General features: G+C 47.8%; 2 protein-coding genes and 1 non-coding gene across 5 annotated transcripts in view; 1 reads left to right on the top strand and 2 right to left on the bottom strand.

Moving 5' to 3' along the window:
- Nucleotides 1–10,071, top strand: part of SAMHD1 (SAM and HD domain containing deoxynucleoside triphosphate triphosphohydrolase 1) — a 54,380-nt gene extending 44,309 nt beyond the window's left edge. The window contains exons 14-16 of the mRNA XM_043884395.1: nt 3,313–3,417; nt 3,964–4,101; nt 7,955–10,071. Of these exons, the coding sequence (XP_043740330.1) occupies nt 3,313–3,417; nt 3,964–4,101; nt 7,955–8,068 (357 nt within the window). The 3' untranslated portion in view covers nt 8,069–10,071. The remainder of the gene's footprint in view (nt 1–3,312; nt 3,418–3,963; nt 4,102–7,954) is intronic.
- Nucleotides 10,072–10,572: 501 nt separating this feature from the next.
- TLDC2 (TBC/LysM-associated domain containing 2) lies at nt 10,573–21,907 on the bottom strand. 3 transcript variants are annotated; one of them, XM_043884417.1, is made up of 7 exons: nt 21,738–21,907; nt 19,450–19,558; nt 17,548–17,709; nt 16,281–16,433; nt 16,031–16,126; nt 12,256–12,329; nt 10,573–11,240 (listed from the first exon to the last, which is right to left on the bottom strand). In XM_043884417.1, exons 2-7 carry the CDS (start codon nt 19,480–19,482, stop codon nt 11,105–11,107), a joined length of 654 nt encoding a protein of 217 aa, XP_043740352.1. In that variant the 5' UTR covers nt 19,483–19,558; nt 21,738–21,907; the 3' UTR covers nt 10,573–11,104. The 3 variants fall into 3 exon arrangements, with proteins under 3 accessions (XP_043740352.1, XP_043740353.1, XP_043740355.1); XM_043884418.1 differs by having other exon boundaries at nt 19,450–19,527; XM_043884420.1 differs by lacking the exon at nt 16,031–16,126.
- On the bottom strand, nt 18,238–18,310 carry TRNAE-UUC. The gene has a single exon. It is a non-coding gene; the product is annotated as a tRNA-Glu (tRNA).
- Nucleotides 21,908–23,782: the final 1,875 nt, after the last annotated feature.

The following is a 23,782-nucleotide window of genomic DNA, read 5'->3' as shown; positions in this document are numbered from 1 at the left end:
TTTTAAGACTGCGACTAGTAATTTTATGGTTATCTAATGGGCTGTAAGACATAATTTACTAGTTAGAATTAAAAATATGTAGTTGTTGGTCTGTAGCTACTTTTTACTCTTGAGTCCTTGGTTAAAAATCTCTGGGACTTCCTAGGTGCTCCAGTAGTTAAGAATTTGCCTGCCAGTGCAGCGGACACTGGTTCGATCTCTGCTCCAGGAAGAGTCCACATGCCACAGGGCAGCTAAGCCTGTGCGCCACAACTACCGAGTCCACAGGCCACACCTACTGAGCCCGAGAGCCCTTTAAGAATGGGATCTCCAACTACTATAACATTCCCCTCTGGAAGAATAACTGCAGATTTCCTCAAATCTGCTTAAAGGAGGAATTTACAGTACATTGTAGAGAAAATGAGGATTACCATTTATTCCAATTTTAAAGCCAAGGAAATAAATACCTAAGAGCTAGGAGCACTTGTAAAATTGATGAAAATTTGATTAGTATTCATGCCTTATCACGATCGGTAAAAATGTCAAGGCTGTATCAGGTCTCTCGCACATGGCACTACACGGAGGCCTGTGACAGCACCAGCCCCAGGATCATGGAGAGGACTAAGCAGTTCTCCCTCACATCAGAGGGATGCAGCTCTCAGAGCCCGTGGACCCCACAGAACAGGAGGGCCAGCCAGGTACTGCCGACGCCGGGCTCACTTCTGGACCACGGCTGAATCTCAGATGTCCACAGTTCTCACAGGGAGCATTGCCACCAAAGCTCATATACTGGTTTTCTTCTGTCACCACTCACAGGATAAGTCTTATCATCTGTTCTTTTTTTTTTTTTGCACTATCCTCGCCACATTACTCTATTTCTTCCTGTTATTTCATTTCCAGTCTCTTCCCTTGTCCGGAACCTGTCCATGAAGCCCTTAGGAATTTCCATTCCATAATTAATGCACCTGTATCTTCAGCCTCTTCACTATCTCTTTGCCTTTGTTGCATGTAACCTGCTATCCCCTGAGAACCTTATTCCCCTGCAGCTCTTTCAGGAAAAGCACATTTTTTAGGGTCAGGAGATCTTCCTGGTCATCAGTCCTTTTGTCCCCTACTACCATCTCCAGACCCCATGCAATATCCCCATTCCTCTGAGACTGCCATCCTTAAACCAGCTCCTGTCCTCTTGGTTGAAGATTTTGGCATGGTATAGAGCCTTCCACTCACTCTAGTTCCTGCCATCATCTTTAGTGGCTTCATAGTCCCATAATGCCAGCTCTGATCTCCTTATCCTTGTCCTCAATGACCTTATCCCCTCCACCTCAGCCAGCACACTCAGCACATTATGCACTCTGAACCTTGTTGACATTGAAAAATGCCCTTCCTCTAAAATTCACTAATTTAAGCATCCCATCTCTGTCCACAAACCCCTTTCTTCCTTACTTTCTTGTTCCTAGCTCATTGGGAACTCCAGTTTATTGTCTTCTTCCTTTCTTCCAGCTTGTCCCCTTACCTTTCCTGGGTACCACAGTCCACTCCATAGTCTCCCCTCTTGCCTCTCTTAACAACCAAACTTCTAAGACTTGTCTTCTCTCTTTTATTTCTCGACTTCTTTTTTGCTTCATTGTTGTTTGTTTTAAACCATGCCATGTGGCATGCGGGATCTTACTTCCCCCACCAGGGACCAAACCTGTGCCCCTGCAATGGAAGTATGGAGCCTTAACCAGTGGACCATTAGAGAAGTCCATTTTCGTCTACTTCTGAACCGCTTTTCTGCCACCATCATATACAGCTCTACTCGTTTTATTACCAATCATCTTATTGTACTTTGCATGTATTGCATTATCTCCAAGGTCTAAGCTGGTATTAAAACTACTCACTAAGGCCACCAGTGACTTCAGTGTTACTAAAACTAGCAGACAAGTTTCTGTCCTTTGTGCCTCAGAGCTGTTTCTTCTGCCTAGAATTCTTTTCTTTCCTACCTAAGCCTGGTTAATTCCTGCTCACTTTATTAGTAAAATCACTTTCCCAGGAGAATATTTTCAGTCACTGCATAGGAGCCCCAGACTACTAGGTTCTCAGGTCACAAAGTTTCACAGCACCATTTGCTTTTCCTTAGTAGCTCTTTTGTTTTTTAAAATTTTTTGGCCACACCACCATACAGCTTGCAGGATCTTAGTCTTCAGATCAAACTCCGGGGATCAAACTCCAGGGATCAAACCCAGGCCCCTGGCAGTGAGACCGCCAAGTCCTAACCACTGTACCGTCAGGGAATTCCCAATAGTTACTTTTTTTTTTCCCCAGTAATTACTTTTATAATTATTTGTTCTACCTTAGTCTAAGATCATGGCATCCGGTCCCATCACTTCATGGCAAATAGATGGGGAAACAGTGGCTGACTTTATTTTTCTGGGCTCCAAAATTACTGCAGATGGTGACTGCAGCCATGAAATTAAAAGACGCTTACTCCTTGAAAGGAAAGTTATGACCAACCTAGACAGCATATTAAAAGGCAGAGACATTACTTTGCCAACAAAGGTCCATCTAGTCAAGGCTATGGTTTTTCCAGTGGTCATGTATGGATGTGAGAGTTGGACTATAAAGAAAGCTGAGTGCCGAAGAATTGATGCTTTTGAACTGTGGTGTTGGAGAAGATTCTTGAGAGTCCCTTGGACTGCAAGGAGATCCAACCAGTCCATCCAAAAGGAGGTCAGTCCTGGGTGTTCATTGGAAGGACTGATCTTGAAGCTGAAACTCCAATACTTTGGCCACCTGATGTGAAGAGCTGACTCATTTGAAAAGCCCCTGATGATGGGAAAGATTGAGGGCAGGAGGAGAAGGGGGCGACAGAGGATGAGATGGTTGGATGGCATCACCAACTCAATGGACATGGGTTTGGGTGGATGCCGGGAGTTGGTGATGGACAGGGAGGCCTGGCGTGCTGCAGTTCATGGGGTCACAAAGAGTCAGACACAACTGAGCGACTGAACTGAACTGAACCTTAGTCTAGGCCATGTGGTCAGTGGGGGCTGGGATTTTATCAAATGTCCTTGTATCTCTGCACAACAGTGCCTGACATGTCTGTCACATAGTGGATATTGACTTTATACCCTACCTATGTTGAAAGCACAAAATCTCTCTCCTCACCCTACCCAGATTTCAAATCCCTATGGGTCATGCACCAGACCTACTTTTGTTCAATTATGAGCCACTCTAGCAGGGCTCCTACTTCTCCAGGGCTCCTAGCTTCGTTTCTTGTGATACCCTCACAATCCTGAATTTAATTCTCATTGCTGTTATGTACATGATCGCTCATTTATTGCTTGTATTAAGGTTATCAACATGGATTATGGGATGGAAGACAAGAATCCTATTGATCATGTTCGCTTCTATTGTAAGAGTGACCTCAGCAAGGCAATCATAATTACTAGAGACCAGGTAACTATTTACAGTAGCATTTGGCAAATCTTTGTAGTAAAGTTGCATCTTAACATGCAGGTTAGGCTCTGAAGTCAATGTATACAGTTTTTAAAAAAGAAACAGAAACATATCTTTAAAATTAAAGTATACTTGATTTTCATAGACTAGACCATCTTACCAGCCAGTTTTTCCTATTTGTTAAACTTGAAGAAAGCTCTGTTTTTTGGTTTAGAAGGTAATTTATAAGTCTGGTGGGACAGGAATATATGGTTGAAGTCATCTAAGTTAAATGTGCTTATTTGTATATCTTCTGTGAGAGAGTCTGTAGTCTTCATATAATTATATCATACAAATCTTTTATCTTTTATTAATGGGCATAAAATTATGGGACATCTTGCAGTATGACAGTTACCCTGAATTCTTTTCTTTGGATTATCATTGGTATAAAATACCAAAACAACATGGCGCGTTTAATATCACATCAAGCATGGAGCTTAGGAACAGCTGATCTCTCTTCAGCGTGTAAATTTAAAGTGACAGTGAAATCTTTCCTTCTTTAAAAAGGTGTCTCAGTTTTTGCCAGGGACATTTGCTGAGCAGCTGATTCGAGTTTACTGTAAGAAGACAGATGAAAAGACTCTGTTTGCTGCACGACAGCATTTCGTCCATTGGTGTTTAATCAATGACTTCACCAAGCCACAGGTGGGTGACTTATTATTCGCATACATCACGGAAATTTTTAAGTAAAAACCACAAGCAATGTTTACTTCCCTCTGAAAAGTTCTCATTTAAATGATGGTCGTTTGATGAACTTATTTATAAGACAGAAACAGACTCACAAACTTAGAGAACAAACTTATGGTTACCATGGGTGAAGGATGGGGGTGGGCAGGAATAGTTAGGGAGTTTGGGGTTGACATGAACACACTGCCATATTTGAGATGGATAACCAGCAAAGACGCAGGACCTTCTGTATAGCACAGGGAACTCTGCTCAGTATTATGTAACAACTTAAATGGGAAAGGAATTTGAAAACGAATAGATACATATTTATGTATAACTGAATGACTTTGTTGTACACCTGAAACTGACAGAACATTGTTAATCAACTGTACTCCCAATATAAAACAGAAAGAAAATAATAGTCATTTGACTTGATTTGGAGGAAAAAAAGTTTTTCCACATTAAGCCTCCCTTTTAATCTTTTGATTTAATTATTTTTAAAATTGGAGTATAACTGCTTTACCATGCTGTGTTAGTTTCTGCTGTATAACAACGTGAATCAGCTCTATGTAAACATAAATCCTGTCTTTCTGGAGCCTCCCTCCCACTCACCCCCATTGCACCCCTCTAGGTCATTACAGAGCACTGAGCTGAATTCCCTGTGCTATACGGCAGCTCCCCACTAGCTATCTGTTTTACAGCCTGGTAGTTTCACCAGTCATTTTATTGTACTTTGCATGTATTGCAACATCTCCAAGGTCTCAGCCTGTATTAAATCTACTCTCAGTAAAACTACAAGTGACGTCAGTGTTACTAAAACTAGCAGACAAGTTTCTGTCCTTTGTGCCTCAGAGCTATTTCTTCTGCCTGTAATTCTTTTGTTTCCTACCTAAACCTGGCTAATTCCTGCTCACTTCATTAGTAAAATCACTTTCCCAATGCTGAGTAAACTCAGTGTTCCCAAACTTGTAACCTATTTAAATTCACTAGTTGCCAATCCCATAGAGAATGTTGTTGAAATGGTCCTTTATTGACCTGCAACATGGTGGATGCCTGGCACAGAGAACATGACCAATTGATAGTTGTTGATTGAACAAATGATTGGTAGGTAGGTCGGAAACAGTGTTCTGCTTCCTGGTCTAGTACTGTCTCTCACAGCACCCTACCTTCTTTTCTCCCCAAGCATTGGATGCTGAAGGAAACAAAAATGAAAGGTTAGATGTGAAAGAATAGCCCAGTATATCAGATCTTTGTCAAATGCCAGAGGGAGGGACACAGGGAAGTCTTTTAGTATTCAGGGTTGAGAGAGCTGTCAGGTAGGAAGGAGGATTCTTCTAGATCCAAAAGCTGGATTGTGTTTGGATGAGTAGCAGAGAGAAATGAGAGCGACACAAAATTGAAACTGGAACAAATCGGGTGTGTTTGGGAGCTATGAAGACATAGCTATGAAGCTATGGTCTGACTGGAGGAGAAAAGTCTTATTGTTGAGGTGACAGGGGAATCAGAAAAAATCAGCTTGATTGTGGAGAAGCACTGAAAATCAGCTACGAAAGAGTTATTATGCACAGTGGGGAGGGAATTGCCGAGAGTATTCAAGACTTACCATGCTGCTATAATTATTTTCTTTTAACAATTTTATTTATGTATTATTTAATTTTATTGATTTATTTTTGGCTGCACTGGGCCTTCATCACTGTGCACAGGCTTTCTCTAGTTGCAGTAAGCAGGGGCTGCTCTTCATCGCAGTGCACAGGCTTCTCATTGCAGTGGCTTCTGTTGTGGAGTGCAGGCTCTTGGTGCACAGGCTTGTGCTGCATGGGCTCAGTAGTTGCGGCTCACGGGCTCTAGGACGCGGGCTCAGTAGTTGTGGTGCATGGGTTTAGTTGCTCCGTGGCATGTGGGATCTTCCTGCCTGGACCAAGGATTGAACCCCTGTCCCCAGTATTGGCAAGCAGATTCTTATCCATTGTACCACCCTGGAAGTCCCTGCTGTAATTATTATTTACTTCTGGGCTTTTATCTCTAGCTAGACCTGTGGGAATAAGGAAGTATGTCCATCTTAAGAACTATAGCTTCTAAGGAGACTAAGCCCCTGATGAGGAAGGAAGACTCTAGCGACAGATAGACTGGCACGTGGAGAGACTGGAAACAGAGAGATAAGAGGCTACTCAAGTTCAGCCACTCAGTTTGGACCCTAGAGCCAGATACATTCATTCAGGGAATGAGTGTTCCCCCAGGTCCTGTGTCCGGGACCAGGGATGGAACAGTACCTGAGACAGTTCCCGAGGGTCTCACTCTAGTTGGGGACAATAAAAACTTGAGTCAATAATAATCACAGTAGTGCGTAAGTACTTTGGGGTCAGAGCAATGTGTACAGTCTCAGAGGAGCAAAAAGGTGAAGGGTTTATGCCAGAGTTGGTTGGTTGGGAAAGACTCATTTAAAGAAGGACTTGGAAAGACTTCCCTGGTGATCCTGTGGTTAAGAATCCACCTGCCAATGCAGGGTACACGGGTTCAATCCCTGGCCTGGGAGGATCTCACGTGCCATGGGGCAGGTAAGCCCGTGTACCACAATTACTGAGCCAATGCTCTCAAGCCCGCACTCCACAGCTAGAGAAGCCACCACAATGCGAAGCCCATACACTGCAACTAGAGTATAGACCCTGCTCGTGTATAGAAAGCCCGTGGGCAGCAATGAAGACCCAGCGCAACCAAAAATTAATTAATTTTTTTAAAAAGAGCTTGGAAGCTGAGACCTGAAGGATGGATGAGGAGTCAACTGCGTAAAGGGGGTGGGGGACCGGAAGGTGAGAGAGAATGAGGTGCATTTAGGGGTGGGATCTGGGCTCTGTGCAGAGTCCTGTAAGCCAGGAGCCCCAGAACAGTGGGAGCCATTGGGGTGTTTTAAGCAGAAAAGTGACACGTTCAAGTCAGTGTTTACAACAGTCACGGCCACTGTACCCGACCAGAGGGCCCATAAGAGAAGCACCTTGACTTCTCTGCCCACCTCTCTTCCAGTCTCCCACCAGTGCCTCCCACTAGCCCAACCTGACTAGAGGCCAGTAGGCAGGGGAGCTGGGAGATGTGGTTCACAAGAGCAGCTCCTGTTACACAGAGCAGGGCAGAGGGAGGTGGAGAGCGGATCTGAGAGCAAGTAGGCATGTGAGGCCCACAGTGTTCTACACGAGCCTTCTCTCCTCGTGCAGTAAAGGCTCTGACAGTCCTGTACCCTCATGCAGCCACGAGTTCAAGAGCAGTTCAGGATAGAGTCAGGCGCTGGAGGGCCTAACTTCTCACACTCTTTGATTTCCAGTCGTAGTGTCGCTTCACTTCGACACCAGCCCTCGTTTTGGGTGGAGTCTAGGGAGCTGAGGCCAAAGTGACAGCTTTGATTATGGAGCAAAGGTCAAGCTCCACAGGTACACACTACCTTCCCCTCTTTTTGCCATCTAGTAGACCTGGGCCATTTGTTGCAGGGGAGACTAAGAAAGAGGGTCCAGCAAGGATCTAGCACATTCCCTCTTTCCCTGGAAAACCAGGGCAAGGTGCGTCCCCGGAAGCTGCGTGAAGTGACGGGGTCACCGAGCCAGGCCACGTGCTGCTTCTGGCCGTCTTTGAAAAGAACTGGTGTGGTGGCTTTTGCTCTGAAGTCTCGTCCCTTCCCAGGATCGTGTGTCTCTAATTAAGCATGTACACTGTCCGGGGTTTCCCAAGATTAAGTCTGCCCAGAAGCAGGCTGTCTGCAGGACGAAGATATGTGTGCCTGTAACATTCACTCAAAACCATGAGAACTGGCTTTTTTCTCTATTCCTAGTTACTCTCTCTTTGACAGGATGGTGACGTTGTAGCCCCGCTTATAACACCTCGGAAATTGGAGTGGAATACAGCTGGCATCCAGGAAGGGTCCAAAGCCAAAACCCAGCTTTTCTCAGATGACTCGCTGTGAATGTCTGCACTTTTTGTTTACAAAAAGCCCCTCCCCATCCCCTTTCCCTCCTCTCCCAGCACAATTAATTTAGGGAATTTGGCCACAGAGGTCTACAAATGGAGTGACAGCTAGTGCTTTATATTTTATATCTTGAATGTACGCACATACTAAGTCATTTTTATCTAGAGGAACAGGTATTAGGCAGACCTTATTAACATGAGCTATGGAAAGCACAGCCTTGCCTCTTTTTAATATTAATCAAAGTCTTTCTTCTTTAGCAGTCTATTTTCTTAGAATTAACAGCTTTTTTAAGTACTTTGAATTCTTATGACATTATAGTGTTTTTTAAAAAAATTGGAAATAAGACAAAGGCACACACTGGAATTTGCAGTTGGGGTTGTCATGAACAGCCGTGGTTAAAAACAGAATGTGAAACCCCAGCCCCCTGAGGAGGTGCCCGTCACCCTGAATTTGAGGCTAGCTTTCCTTGAGTGGATTGCAACATTAGTGAAAGGCACCTCCCCTCACCCTTTTAGCCCCCCATAAACTGCCAGGTTGGGGTCAACAGTATAGGAGGGCCATGAAGGGGCTCCAGCTCTTCAATGAGAGGCCTGATTGATGTGTTGAAAAGATCTGAGGGTGCTGGCCTCCTCCGAAATGGGACATAAAACTGCCTTACAGGAGACCCCCTAGCTCCAGTAGCAGAGGGACTCCCCAAACCAGGCTGTCCCCTGGGTCAGCTGTGGCTCCAGCCCATGTGGGTTTCTTTCTCTCCTGAGTGCTCACTGCCCATGCCCTGAGGGTTCCACCACTGCCCAGCCTGGAGAAAGCAGCTCCCGTCCCCCTGACCTCTGCCTCTCGCTTGGGTGCTGATCAGAGGCCATCATAGGAACCGTCCTCAAGGCTGCTCAGAGCTAGGACTTAATTTTTGCCAGTTCAGTGCATTTGATGAGTTTCAGGGCAAAGACTGGCTGCCTATGCTGAGACAAAGTGACTTACCCAGTGAATTCCAGGTTCCCCTTTGTGTCTCTACCTCCAGCAGTGGAGTAGCCACCACTGTGGTTGAGCAGTGCTCCTGAGCTAAACAGAGTCTGGAGTTAGAGCTAAGTCTGGAGGCTGCCAGAGGCAGGGCCGTGGGGAGTGCAGTTGTGAGCCCCTGACATCTTGTACTTCACCACGCCCTTACAGAAGCCTCCCTGGCAGCCTAGGTGTGGGGAGCCAGCCTTGGCTCTGGGTCAGAGCAAGAGGGAGCGGGGAGGAGGTCAGACCGCAGGGCAGCAGATCACCCCCAGCATCTTGGGGGTGCTGCCACCGTCCACTGTGTAACCAGGTGCTCCTCTGTTGACACTAGGGTGACAGGCGTTTGCAATGTCTGCTGTTCTGCTCTGTCACCCCCTCCCACCCCCAGTAGATAATCGAGTTGACCCTAATTCCTAGAGTAGTTAAAACCGTGCTCCTCTCCCACCACAGTGCTGTGTGATGGGGATGTGAATACAGTGGGCTCCTAGAAGCCCAAAGAAAGTGGTCATGGTACCAGGTCGTGTCTGTTTTGGCCACGGTGCTTCCAAAACGTCCAGTGGGGAGAACCCTCCACCTCAGACTTCATGTGTCCAGGCCCAAGGTCAAGAATGTATCGTTTCTCTGCAAAGATTGTTTGATTTTTGCCACTCCTCCATTTACATGATTGTTTTACTCTGGAAGTTTGTCATCTCAGAGTGTATCATTGTGCTCTCTGAGGAACAACTTGAATCTCTTTTGTTTGCATCTTTTGTTACTTTTTGGCAGCTGCACTTTATGCTCTTTGCAACTGTTTTAATTATGGGAACCACGTGCCATTGACAAGGTTAAATTTTTCTTAAGAAGCATCTTCACTATTGGTATAAAAAGGGAGCCTTTAACAGCTTGGCATCTAGAGTTATTGAGCTTTGTCACCTTGAGAATGTAAATAAGACTGCAGGTTCAAGTGCCTGGTTGCTTCATCCTGGTGAGGGAAACAGATGCAATAAAGCTTCATGAATGTACCTCTGTCTTGAAATCAGTGGTGTCTTCCTCAGTGACTTCACAGTCGTGTGCCCAGTTTTGACCCTTTTGTGCAAAAGAACTGTGTTTGGTCTAGGAATGTGCCCAGATGTTTCTTTATACCTCAGTACCGTGTTGGGTCTTCCAGAGGGGATGGTTTTAACAGGCCCTATGTTACTTGGTTTTCCTCTTTCAATAATGGCAAGTAATGACCTGATAAAGAATCTTATTCTGTCAGGAGGCAGGCACTAGCCTGGGGAAGGTTATGGATTTTATTTTATTTTTTTTTTTAGTTTTTCTAAGTTCCTCTTTTGCCAGAAAAAATATCCTTCCTTTTTTTAAATCTCCCTGACATTTTCATCTACAGAATTTCAGCTTCTTTACCCACATGTGCATATCGTTCATTGGCTGCTTTCATATTTTCCTTGTGGAATTAAATAAGAGATCTTCAAGTACCCAGCACAGTGGTAGCAGACTGGTCAGTTTTCTGGGAAACGAAGAATGCTATTTTGGAGTCTTTATTAATTTCACTGGTTGAGTTAGGTGTCTGGTTTGACAATACTCTTTAAATTAAAATACTGTCCAAAGCATATAGAGAAGAATCCCATTTTTTAAGAATCCCATACACCTCCTTGGAAAACTGTCTGGAAGGATATACATGAAAACGTAAGTGTTTTAGGGGGTGGTTGAATTTTAGGCAATTTTAATTTTTTTTATATCTTCTGGTTTTTCTACAATAAACACACATTAACTGTGTACTCTCTAAAAGGATCATTTTCCTGCAGAATTTTATGGTGCTTGGGTGAGGTATAACTGTCTTTTACTCCCTCAGATCCCCTCTCTAGTAGAATGTGGCCTGGCTCCACACCTATCTTGGTCCTCAGGCGACGGAGGCTGCTCTCAGCCACAGTCCACACCGGACACCTCACCATCTGTGTTTCGGACGGAACGGGCCGCCCTGGGTGAGCGCGGCCTCGGCGGCATCCGGGGGCAGGTCTGAACGCCTGTGGCCTCAGGAGGCTGCCCACCGTGGCGTCAGCTCAGGACCCAGGCCTCCACCTCACTGATGCAGAACTGCTCCTGCCGGGCCAGCACCTCATTGTTGAAGGTCGCACAGGGGTGGCTCCCCCCGCGGTACAAGTCTCCATCCAACCACAGCCCAAAGCGGCCACTAAAGAGAGGAGAGTCTTGGCACCGTCCCTCCAGCACCCTTCAGACCTGCCCCAGCAGCCCTTGGCCACGCCATGACTGCTCTGCCTTAGTCTCATCTCCTCTGAAACCAGTTTGTCCCAAACTGTTAAGGGCTCACACATTGCCCCTCACAGGGTTTCAAGCTTTTTTTTGTTTGTTTGTTTTACAGTACAATGATTTTGATAAATATATACAGTGGAGCAGCCATCACCACAGACCAGTTTTAGAACCTTCAGAACATTAAGATGGCAATGCCTTAGCCAAAGGAGGGACTCTCATAAGCTTTGACTCCAAGCCCAGAATACATCAGACCAGGGCATCCATTCTAGTTCCCTCTTTTGACAGCAAACCTAGGCTAGAGCTAGGAAGTGGGTTATTGCAAATTGGCAGTGGCTGGTGGGGTCTGTGTCAGTCTGCCTCTCTGTGGAGGCTATTCAGGCAGCTGGGAGAGCAAAGAACTTGCCTGGTGCTAATCAAGCAGCTGTCATCCGTGCCCTCAGGATAAGACTGACTCTGCCTGAATATTCAAGTCACACCAGAGGCGAGACTGACCTTGTAAAACACTCCACTTCCCACCCCCAACACACACACACCAGGTTCTGGGCAGATGCCTGCCTTCCTCCAGTGAGTTCTGTTCCCTATGTTTATGGAGCTGATTGACAGGTAGATTTGGGGTTTGACTTTAGCCTCATCCAACCATATGGAGTGCTGTTCCCAAAGTTTACATAAATTCAGCCTAAGCTGTCACCAACTAAACACTTTAGGGGAGACGTCATGCCATCCTCTCCTCTCAGTATCAACTCAGAGCAGAGTTTAGGGGGTTGGCTGGGGGCCAGGGAGTGCCACAACACCTATCGAGGGGAGATTCTTGAAGGTTAACCAGCAGCCTCCCCCATTTTGTCTGGGGTAGCCTAACCCAGCATTTCCAGACAGGGGAAAGGACCAGAGTACAGACCACCTCGAGACTCAAGACTGGGGAGGACTAGGACACGCACCTGCCACAGCCCATCATCAGAGAATCCAAGTCGCCTTTCACAAAGAAAGAGTTGCTTCCTGTCCACTTGAAGACCTGCGATAAGAAACCTCCAGTTATTGGCGGAGTCCTGCTCCTGCAGTTTTACTCTGGACCACTGGGTGGCAGTGTGGTGAAGGAAACAAACTCCAATCCCCAACTAAGGCACTGGCGCTACCCTAGGCTCCTAACTCCTGCAGTTTCTCTCAGTCTCCCTGGAGTTCACCTCCTCTTGCCCTCCAGTCTGAATTCCCACAGCCCAAAAGCCCTTCTGTTCTAGGAATAGACCAGAACCCTCTGAGGCTTCCTGCTTCCGAAGCTGGAGAGAGGAGGGGAAAGGTCCACATCAGGAGCCAGGCCCTGATTCTACAATTAACTGTTTCCTCCTCACTGGAGTTAACACAGCTTGCACAGCCCCGGTGCTATTTCACACCCAACAAGTTGCAAGCCCCACCCCAAAGAGACACCCTGACTACCACCAGTTCTGTCCCCGCCAGTCACTCCTTCCTGGATCACAGCCTCCTGATGGGTCTCTGCTTCCTCTGTCTCCTGCCCCGAAGCCCATGTCTGCTCTGCAGTCAGTGAGCTATTCAAAACTAAATCAGGGACTCCCCTGGGGGGTTCAGCGGTATAGAATCCACCTGCCAATGCAGGGGACACAGGTTCAATCCCTGATCCGGGAAAATCCTACATGCTGTGGGCAACTAAACACCTGGAGCCGGTGTTCCCCAACAAGAGAAGCCTGTGCACTGCAACTAGAGAGTAGCCCCTGCTTACTGCAAGTAGAGAAAGCCTGCGTGCAGCGACAAAGAGTTAGCATAGCCAAAAATTAATTATTTTTAAAAATCAAATTGGATATTAGCCCTCCTCTGCTAAAGCTCTCCAATGGCCCTGACAATGGGAATAAAATTCAGCATCTAACAAAAGCCGAAAGCCCAGCGTGCTCTGCCCTGATTTTCTCTCCGACCTCTTTCCCCCTTTACCGCCTGCACTTCGTCTACACTGACCCTTTTGACCCGGGACACCTGAAGCTATTGCTGCTCCAGGGTCTTGCTGACCCCTCTGCCCAGAATGCTCTTCCCCCAGATCCTCAGAAGGCTCACTTCTCAGCTTTTGGATGAAATGTCATCCCAGAGAAATTTAAAGTAGCCCTTCCTTCCAGGCCCTGTTCAAGTGACAATATGCCCTGCTAACATGTAAGTTCCATGAAGGCTATCTTGATTCTGGGAATATTCCCGAGACATGGTGTAGACGTTTGTTAAGTGAACAAATTATTCAGGAGTCAATTTAGGACTTCCCTGGTGGTCCAAAAATTAAGGATCCACCTGCCAACACAGGGAAAACAGATTCGATCCCTGGTCCAATAAGATCTCACATGCCACAGAGTAATGAAGCCCACACACCACAACTACTGAAGCCTGCCCTAGAGCCTGTGCTCAGCAACAAGAGAAATCACTGCAATGGGAGCCCAAGCGCTGCAACTCAAATGCAACTAGAGAGTAGGCCCCGCTCGCTGCCCTGGAGAAAGCCTGGGTGCAGCAAGGAAGATCTAGCACAGCCAAAAATAAATAGAAAACTATTTTTTAGAAGTTTAGCTAATAAAAAGATTTTTAAAGGGCTGCAAAAGTATAGCCTATGATTGCCTGTAATTGGTTGCAAAAAATGCTCTGAGCAACCAAAGGGTTTTTAGCAAGAAAATGGACTAATCAAAGATAAGACCTGGGCTCAGAAGAGATGAGATAATATTAACAAGTGACCACGAGAAGACAGAACCATGCAACTCCTCCTCTACTTTCCTCAAGGAACGTGACCTTCAGACTTGCAGGAGGAAGATAAACACTGCTACAGAAAAAATTAAGTAGATGTTCATGGTGCTTCTTGGAATGAGGGTCAAGGAACTGCTGGGAATTCATGAAGAACGCAGATGCCAGAAGACCAAAGACAGACAAAAATTAACCAATTTTTTGAAAAGATGAGATTCCATAATAATAGCCTGGGAAGACTATAGCAATTGCCTGAAAAGAAAAAATCATCCCATTCAAGAGTTTGTTTTATTTTTTGCATTTAGTACAAGGCACTGTTTTAGGTACTGGATAGACCAGTGATGTAACAGACAAAAATTCCTGCCTCCTAGGACTCCCACTCTAGTGGCAGGAGGCAGGTAAATAAGTAAAATAAATAGTGTGTTAGCTGTGACAAATGCTTAGGAGAAAGAAGTAAAGAAGGGCAATAAGAGTTTCCAGCAGCTGGAATGCTGTAAATGTAAACAGCAGGGAGGGTCCTGCTGAGAGGGTGACATCTGAGCAGAGTCCTGAAGGAAGTGAGCACTTGACTCATACGGAGATCCTGTGGAGGGAACCTTAAGAAGAACAGCATGTTTAAAGGCCCTGAGGTAGGAACAAGCTTGCTTGTTTAAGAACGAGCTCCGAGGTCAGTGTAGGGAGAGGGGAAATAGCAAGAAATGACTTCAGAGAGAGTCCAGAAGATGCAGACTCGTAGGTTATTTTAAGGACTCTGGGGATTTGTCTGGTGGTCCAGAGGTTAAGAATCTGACTGCCGATGCAGGGGATCTGAGTTCATTCCCTGGTCGGGGCGCTAAGACCCCACATGCCTCGGAGCAACTGCTGCAACTACTGAGCCTGTGTCGCAACTACAGAGAAGCCTGTGCACCACAGCGAAAGATCACAGTGTCACAACTAAGACCTGATACAGCCAAATAAATAAGTAAAAACATATTCTGAAAAAAGACTTTGGCTTTTCTCTGAGGGAGAAAGGAAGCCATTGTTAGCTTGGAGCCAAGGAGTGATATGTTCTGACTTCATTTATTTTAAATATTTATTTGGCTGTGGCTCGGCTGAATCTTAGTTGCATCACACGGGATCTTCAGTTGTGGCATGTGAGATCTAGTTCCCTGACCAAGGATCGAACCTGGGCCCCCTGCAGTGGGAGCTCAGAGTCTTAGCCACTGGGCCACCAGGGAAGTCCTTTTAGGACTTACCTTTTAAAAGGCTCCCTCCAGGTACTGTGATGACTGAAGGTGGAAGCATTAGGAGGCTATAGCAGGGACATGGGCAAGTAGTGACGGTGGCTCGGGCCAGGGTGACAGCAGAGGACATTGTGAGAAGTGGTAGATTTTGGGTAGAGATGGAGGAGGAAGAGCCTCAGGATCCGTTGACAGCTCATCAGACATAGGGTGTGAAAGAAGCGTTAAGAAGGGCTCCAAAATTTTTGGTCTCAACAGCAGGAAAGACAGAGGTGCCATTCACTTTGTCAGGGAAGATGGCAGGAGGGACCAACTTTCTGGGAGAAAGTCAGATCAGCTTGGCAAAACCCCAGTCGTGGTTGGACCCTCCCATCCACGCTGTCTGTGTTTGAACCTGACAAGCTGAGTGTTGCTAGAGGAAAGGAACACAACAAAGGAACCGGCCCCAGGACTTCCGTGGTGGCCCGGTGGTTAAGAATCCTCCTTGCAGTGCAGCAGATATGAGTTCTATCCCTAGTCGGGGAGCTAAGATCCCACCTACCGCTGGGCAACTAAGCCCATGCACCACAACACTGAGCCTACCCGCCCTAGAGCCTATGCTCCAAAACAAGAGAAGCCGCCACGATGAGAAACCCAAGCACCCAGGCTGGAGAGTAGCCCCTGCTAAGCTGCCACTAGAGAAAGCCTCACACAGCAATGAAGACCCAGTGCTGTCATAAATAAATACAAATTCTTGAAAAGACCAAAAAAAAAAAAAAAAACCAAAGAGCATCACCTTCAGTTGTGGAGAGAAGGAGAAGAGGAAGGTCTCGCCAGTACCGTAGAAGCCTTTGCTGAGTCGAAGGGCCGAGGAGGAAAAGGCGCCAAACATCTCGAAGGAAGAGTTTGTAGTTTGCAGCTGGAAGGGAGCTGGAGATCCCCTTCAGGCTGGGGAGTCTGGGGCAGAGCTGGGGGACGGAGGGGCCCCCGGGGGCCCATCAGCCCTTAGTGGCAGCCCTCCCCCCAGCACCCCCAGCACAGCTCACCTGGCCGTCCTGGTCTCTCAGCATCAGCAGCACCGGCCCACTCTGGCCCTCCATCTGCCTGTACAGGCTCCGCAGACTGAAGCCGTCCCTCGACGTGCAGAAGGCCAGCCTCCAGGAGTATCCAGTGACTCTCGGCGGCAGGTGGAGACTGAGCTGGGGACAGAGCAGAGGGTGAGCGAGGGCTCCCGGTCCCCCCAGCCTCCTTGCTCCGTATCCTTGGGGTCCCAGGAGGACTAAGGTTAAACAGCCACCCCTCACCCAAGCCTGTGCTTTACAGGTTCAGTTCAGTTCAGTCGCTCAGTCGTGTCCAACTCTTTGCGACCCCATGGACTGCAGCACGCCAGGCCTTCCTGTCCATCACCAAATCCCGGAGTTTACTCAAACTCATGTCCATAGAGTCGGTGATGCCATCCAACCATCTCGTCCTCTGTTGTCCCCTTCTCCTGCCTTCAATCTTGCCCAGCATCAGGGTTTTTTCCAATGAGTCGGCTCTTCACATCAGGTGGCCAAAATATTGGAGCTTCAGCTTCAGCATCAGTCCTTCCAATGAACATTCAGGGTTGATTTCCTTTGGGATTGACTGGTTGGATCTCCTTGCGGTCCCAGGGATTCTCAGGAGTTTTCTCCAACACCACAGTTCAAAAGCATCCATTCTTCGGCGCTCAGCTTTCTTTATAGTCCAACTCTCACATCCACACATGACTACTGGAAAAACCATAGCTTTGACTAGACGGACCTTCGTCGGCAGAACTTTATGGGTCACGGAGCACTTTCATGTTTCCAGGGGGCACCATGGAAACAGCAATGAGCAGAAGCCCTCAGAGAAAGGGATTACTGTTCCCATTTTATAGATGAGGAAGCTGAGGCTCGAGGAGATGAAGCAACTTGCCTGAAGCCCTCATGGGGAGGAAGTAGCAGAGCCAGGATTTGAACCCAGGTCAGGCGGAGAATATATGAGATACTGACTGCCTCCTCCTAACTCCCCATCTCATCCTTCTATTCCCACCCCAGCTTTGGCCTCAGTTCCCAAGGACTGGTTCCGTTTAAAGAGGCAGATTAGTTCACCATATCCTTAACTTCCTGGCGCCGTGAAGAAGGTGGTGCTAGGATTACTAACTCATTTTACCAGAAAAGCCCCGCGAGGAGAAGTGAGGTGCCCAAGGTGACACAGTGAGCAGAGGACGGAGCAGGAGGGACCCCAGGCGTCCCTGGGCCTGGCTGGGGTGGGGCAGGACTGAAGGCTTTGTACCATGGACTGTGCCCGAACCTGACTCATCTCCGAGGCTCCCAGAACCTGGCTGGCTCCTGCCAGCTGGGGCACCACGGGGCCTTCAGGAACCGGAGCTGGGGCTGGGGTTGCCGCCTCCTCCTTTTCCTCCTCCTCTTCCTTGTCCTCCTCCCCAGACAGAGCATCCTCCACCTGGCTGGGCTGTAAAGACACACAGAGGGCCTGGTGAGTCGAGAGACAAGGAGACACGAGCTTCCACACATCCAGAGCCTGAGAGCCTTGGCCACCTTATCGCCCCTGCCCAGGGCCCTGCCAGTCCAGCCGGAGGAGGCTGCGAAGTGTCCACGACAGGTCAGACCCTGTCCTTCCCGCCAGCCAGCTCCCTCCCTGGCCCCTTCCAACTACACCCACCGGATGTGGCCTTGAGCCCCCGAGGTTTTGTCTGCCTGGTTGCTCTGGATCCAGAGTGGATGCCAGGGATTGTGTTCTAAGCTTGGGAGGCAGGAGAGAAAGGCAGACAGCAGCTCCCAAACTGTGTGCATTTGTACATGAAATAACAATAATAATAATAATACAATAGTGGCTGAATATCCAGTAAACAGGACACACTTGACTAGGCCCGTGTGAAATGCTTGGTGAGCATAATCTCTGAATTTTCCCAAGAATCCTAAGAAGAATGTGCTCCTTTTTTTTTTTTTTGGCTGTGCCACAAGGTTTGCGGGATCTCAGTTCCCCAACCAGGGATTGAACCTGGGCCCTCCACAGTGAAAGCATGAGGTCCTCACCACTGGACCACCAGGGAACTCTCCAGAGTAGGCTTTTTATTACCCCCATGTTATTATCCCAAAGGAAGAAAGAAGGCCCTTTGAGGTGGTGAAATGTTTCTCATGGGTGAGATAGTGCACAGGTTCATATAAAATGCGCGTTTAGGGCTTCCCTGGTAACCCAGTGGATAAGAATCCACCTGCCAATGCAGGAGACACGAGTTTGATCCCCGGCCCAGGAAAATCACACATGCCGAGGAGCAGCTAAGCCTGTGCGCCAAGACTACTAAGTCTGTGCTCTAGAGCCCGGGAGCCACAACTGCTGAGCCCGTGTGCTGCAACTACTGAAGCCTGTGTGCCCTAGAGCCCATGCTCTGCAACAAGAGACGCCACTGCAAAGAGAAGCCTGTGCACCACAACCAGAAAGTAGCCTCTGCTTGCCACAACTAGAGAAAAGCCTGTGCAGCAACAAAGACCCAGCATAGCCAAAAATAAAAGTAAATAATAAATGCCTCGATAAAAAAAATGCACAATTGTGTGAAGGTGTGTGATGTGTTGGCTTAAAATAGAGTTGTGTAGGCAAGTCAGTGTGAGGTGTTAAATGCAACTTTGTATGTTACCTTTCAATATGTGGGTGGGTATGAGCTGGGATTGTGTTATATGTGAGTGTCAGTGGGCATGTATGTTAGTGTGTTCATTCATTCATTCATTTCATCACTGAGCTGCCTCTCTGTACCAGAGCGTTTGTGTGTGTGTGTGTGTGTGTGTGTGTGTGTGTGTGTGTGTGTGTGCGCGCGCGCGCACATGATGCCTGCACAGAAGGACTTTGAAGCTTTTCATCAGGAGAGATCTCTTTAGGGAGAAGAGATGGACAGGACACTGCTTTCCTATTCTCCAGGTTCAGGCCTACAGAGGGAGTCCTAACTGGACAGGCTTCCGGACCGAGCTCCATCTGGCACCCACTCCATGCTCCTTGAGGGTCCCGGAACCACAGGGCTGGGCGCTAAGGCCCCAGGTTCCTGAATCCTTGCTTTGAACCCTGGGTCAGCTGGGGAGGGCCTCAGAAGGGGGACACCCAGCTGTATGCACCCTGGCCCAGGTCCCACCCAGCCAGAGATCTCACCTCCCCCGCCTTTCCTGACCGACCCCCAGCCCCAGGCCCAGCTGGGCCTCTTACCAGCCGAGTGTAACGCCAGCGGAGACTTTTCATTCTTCTGTCCGAGCTCAGCCAGGGGCAGTAAGTAAACCTTCAGCCCTGCCAGGGAGGAGGCAGCGCTGGATGAGACCTGGAGATGAGAGGGAGGGGCCTGGGGCACACCTGGCTGGCTCCACGCCCACCCAGCTGCCCTTTGCTCTCTCACCTGTCACTCACCTGTCACTCCCAGGCCAGCTTGTCTCTGAGTGAGTCTGTGAGGTCAGCTATGCTCGGCATTCAGGGCCATACTTGTAGTTAGCAACTAATGCAGGTTAGCCATAAATTCTAATTGTAATTCAGGCCCATAGAGTAATATTTGCGCAGCTGCCTGAGCCCCAAACAGGGGATCTGGGGCCTCTACTTCCCTTTATGATCTTGCATAAGTGCTATGCCTTATGCACTTATGTGGGCCTCAGTTTCCCCACATGTGACATGTTGGACCAGGTTGTCTCAGATGCCCTCACAAGACTGACAGCATGCAATTCAGTTTTCTCTCAAAGCCATTATAACAGAAGCTTGAAAAGGGCCAAGCTAGACCAAAAGAACAGATTTTTTTTATAAAAAAATACTCATTTTTCTAATTAAAAGAGCAATACATATTTACTATAGAAAATCTGAGAAATTTAAAAAAGAATAAAGAAAAATACAAAAATATTCAAAAAAAATTCATAATTCCACCTCTCAGAAATAAACTCTCAACCCCTACAGGTTTGTTTTTCCATCTTTTATAATTTCACATGTATGTCTACACATACATTTATAAATAGATCATCAGTGTGCTGCTTTATAAGGTGCTTTGTAAAGCTTAACAAAAGAAAAATTTCCAATTACAGTCAGTACCCTTTGAACATGTGATTTTTTTTAATGTATTTATTTATTTTGTCTGTGCTGGGTTTTAGTTTCGGCACACGGGATCTTTTTTTGTTTATTTCATGTGGGCTCTAGTTCCCTGACCAGGGATTGAACATGGGCCCCCCGCATTGGGAGCGTGGAGTCTTCGCCACTGGACCACCATGAAAGTCCCATGAACATGTGATTTTTAATGGCCGCATATTATTTCACCACAGGATGTACATCATTCCTCAAAATGTTTGACATTCTGTTTGCTTATAATTTTCTGTGATTATAAACAAAATTATAATAAACGTCCTTGTTCATAAATTTGATTATATATTTTTTCTGATTATATTTTTTATGATGAATTTCAGAAGTTGAATAATGGATCAAAGGGTGTTCACACATTCTTTTCCAACTGTTTCCAATGAGGCTTCCCAGAGCTTAAGGCTAACCAATGTCTGGATATCTTTCAGGAATCTCAAGGTAATATCTTTCTGATCATTGTGTTTTATGGCCTTAAATTACAGATAAAGAAACTACCACTCAGAAAGTTGAAGAAGGGACTAACCACAGCCACAAAATAATATAACACAGTAAAAAGAGCACAGACTCTGGAGTCAGGGAGTCTAAATCCTGTGTGACCTTGGGCAAGTTACTTAACATCTCTGTTCTTCTATCGCCTTGTCTGTAAAATACTAATACCTATTTACCTGATAGGGCTGTTGTAAAAATAAATGAAGGTAATGCCTGAAGGGGTTACTCACTGGAAAAGACCCTGATGCTGGGAAAGATAGAGGGCAGGAGGAGAAGGGGGCGACAGAGGATGAGATGGTTGGATGGTATCACCGACACAATGGACATGAGTTTGAGCAAACTCCGAGAGATAGGGAAGGACAGGGAAGCCTGGCGTGCTGCAGTCCATGGGGTTGCAAAGAGTTGACACGACTGAGCGACTGAACGATGCCTGAAGAACTAGGAGGCTGAGCCAGGTCTCCATCCTCCTGTTCTGAGTTCAGTGAGATAACACACAGTGCCTGGTGTTTGGTGAAAAAGTGAAAGTGTTAGTCCCTCAGTCCTGTCTGACTCTTTGCAACCCCATGGACTGCAGCCCGCCAGGCTCCTCTGTCCGTGGGATTCTCTGGGCAAGAATCCTGGAGCGGGTTGCCATTTCCTTCAGGGGATCTTCCTAGGCAAGGGATCAAACCTGGGTCTCTTGCACTGCAGGCAGATTCTTTACCGTCTGAGCCACCACGAGTGCTAGATAAGGGCGGTGCTCAAGGCCATCCCCCCACACTGCCTCTTTGGGAGATTCAGGGCTCAAATCACTGACAAAAGGCCACTCAGTCTCCACCCGAGCACCTCGGGGACAGTCACTTGGTCACTTGCGGGGTTAAGTAGCTCAGTGGGGAAGGGAAGATCAGGAATGTACTCACTTTGCCAAGTGTCAACCTCTGGTGACCTCTTCCAGCTTGTCCAGCCTGATGGCTTCCCTAGTGCATCTCCGGGATCCCACAGAGAAGGGGCCACTTCCGGAACCAACCCTGTCCACCTGGAGGTCTGTACGAAGCAGATTTAGCTCTGTACCCTGGTTCTCCGGCGGGCAGCTGTTACCTCTGCCCCAGCCAGGCTCCAGCCCTCCTCTCCTGGCTCTTATACCTGCCCAGAGGGTGGCATGCCCTGGCCCCGAGCCTGCTCCGGTTTCAGCCGGAAGGACCTGGCTGTGATTATAATCCATCAGAAACTCAAATCCCACAAACAAGAGCTTGTAACCTCGGGTCTCTGCTCTTCCCCTACCAGCCCAAAGAGGTGGGGTTTACTGAACTCCTGGGCTCTTCCTGGAGCCTCTCACCCACAGCTACTGGGCACCACGTGGTACCTGAAGCCCATCATGGAAGGCACTTCCCTGATGCCTTGTTGGGACGCAAATGTTGCAGGAAAGGGTCTAGCCATAGGGCCACATCCACCTCCCTGTGCCTCAGGGGAAACCTGGGGCTCGGGGGATGAGGAGAGGTCCCCCTGCTCTGGTCCTGCTTCCCTTCTCTCACATGGGGAGGTGATTCTTACTGGCCTGTCGTGCCGTGGGGCGAGGTTACGCACAGGAAGCCCAGCATCTGGCACACAGTAGGCACGCTCTCGGTTCGGGTAGTTCTCTGTCCCAGGCTCATAGTGGGACCTCACTGAATGCTGCTGTTGAAACGCAGAACCTCAAAGCTGGAAGGGGTTTCAGCCCGAGCCAGACCAAGTGACCTCCACCCAGGACAGGAAGTCATGAAAAAATATGCCCAGCAAGGGACCCCCAGCCTGTTTGGGGTGGGTGAGCCCACTCCCTTGGGTGATTCACACCCTCGGACGGGCCAGCTGCCCGCTGGGGGACCACGGTACAGAACTACAACTGTTTCACACAGACCTCCAAGTGAACAGGGTCCGTTCTGGAAGTGGCCCATTTTCTGTAGGATCCAGGAAATGTGGGGTGGGGGGCGGCTCTAAAAGACCCCTTCCTGCTGGCCTTGGTGGAAAGGACTTGGGTCCCCAGATCCTTTCTCCATGGCCAGGTCTCCCGGGGCAACGCCCCAACCAGGAAAATAGGATACTGAAAGGACTTGTATTAATATTATGGGGAAAACATTCAAGTGATGGGCCCTGTTGCCATCTCAAACAAGTCTGTTGCAATACGTGTTTGAACTGTTAACAGCCTGGGGGATCACACGTCTGGCCCTCCTGCTTTCATGGCCCCACTCCCAACTCTTTTTCCTCCACACTCGATTCCTGAACCTTTGGGCACTTTGGGAGGCCAGTGAGATGTGCCTTGCTGTCCCATTCTTTGTCCTTAAGTCTAGAAATGTGACCTGGCGAAAAAGCTAATTGCCACATAGTGTGTTTAGTCGTGTCTGACTCTTTGCGATCCCATGGATTGTAGCCCACCAGGCTCCTCTCTCTGTGGAATTCTCCAGGCAAGAATACTGGAGTGGGTAGCCATTCCCTTCTCTGGGGAATCTTCCTGACCCAGGGATGGAACCTGGGCCTCCCACATTGCAGGGAGATTCTTTACCATCTGAGCCACCTGGAAGCCCAAATCCCATGTAATTGGCTTCTGAAAAGCTTCTACGATCAGATTCTAGATGCCAGAGGGTTGAATGTCCCAGCACTGCCTTGCAGCCTGCTTTCTCCTTTCTCCACCAGACCACGTGCCGCCTCTTTTAGCACTGCAACAGTCATCGCCAGGAAACAATTTCAATGTCCAGTAAAAGGGGAAAAGGTTAATTGACCTATGGAACATCCACTCTGTGGATTATTTCTAAGAATTAAAAGCGATGTTTGCCAAGAGTTCATAAATGCACAGGAAGATGCTTCTGCTACTCTGTAAAGTGAAAAAAGCAGATATAAAATGAGATGTGCGGCACAGTTACTGCTATGCAAAATAAACCCGAAGACATTAGGAGAAAAGGGAGAGAACACACCTGGTGGCTTGCTGGGCTGA

This window comes from Cervus elaphus, chromosome 23 (assembly GCF_910594005.1).
Source record: "Cervus elaphus chromosome 23, mCerEla1.1, whole genome shotgun sequence".
NCBI classification, from domain to species: Eukaryota; Metazoa; Chordata; class Mammalia; order Artiodactyla; family Cervidae; genus Cervus; species Cervus elaphus.
Note: the sequence above shows the minus strand (reverse complement) of the source record. Positions and strands in the feature narration are given on the sequence as shown.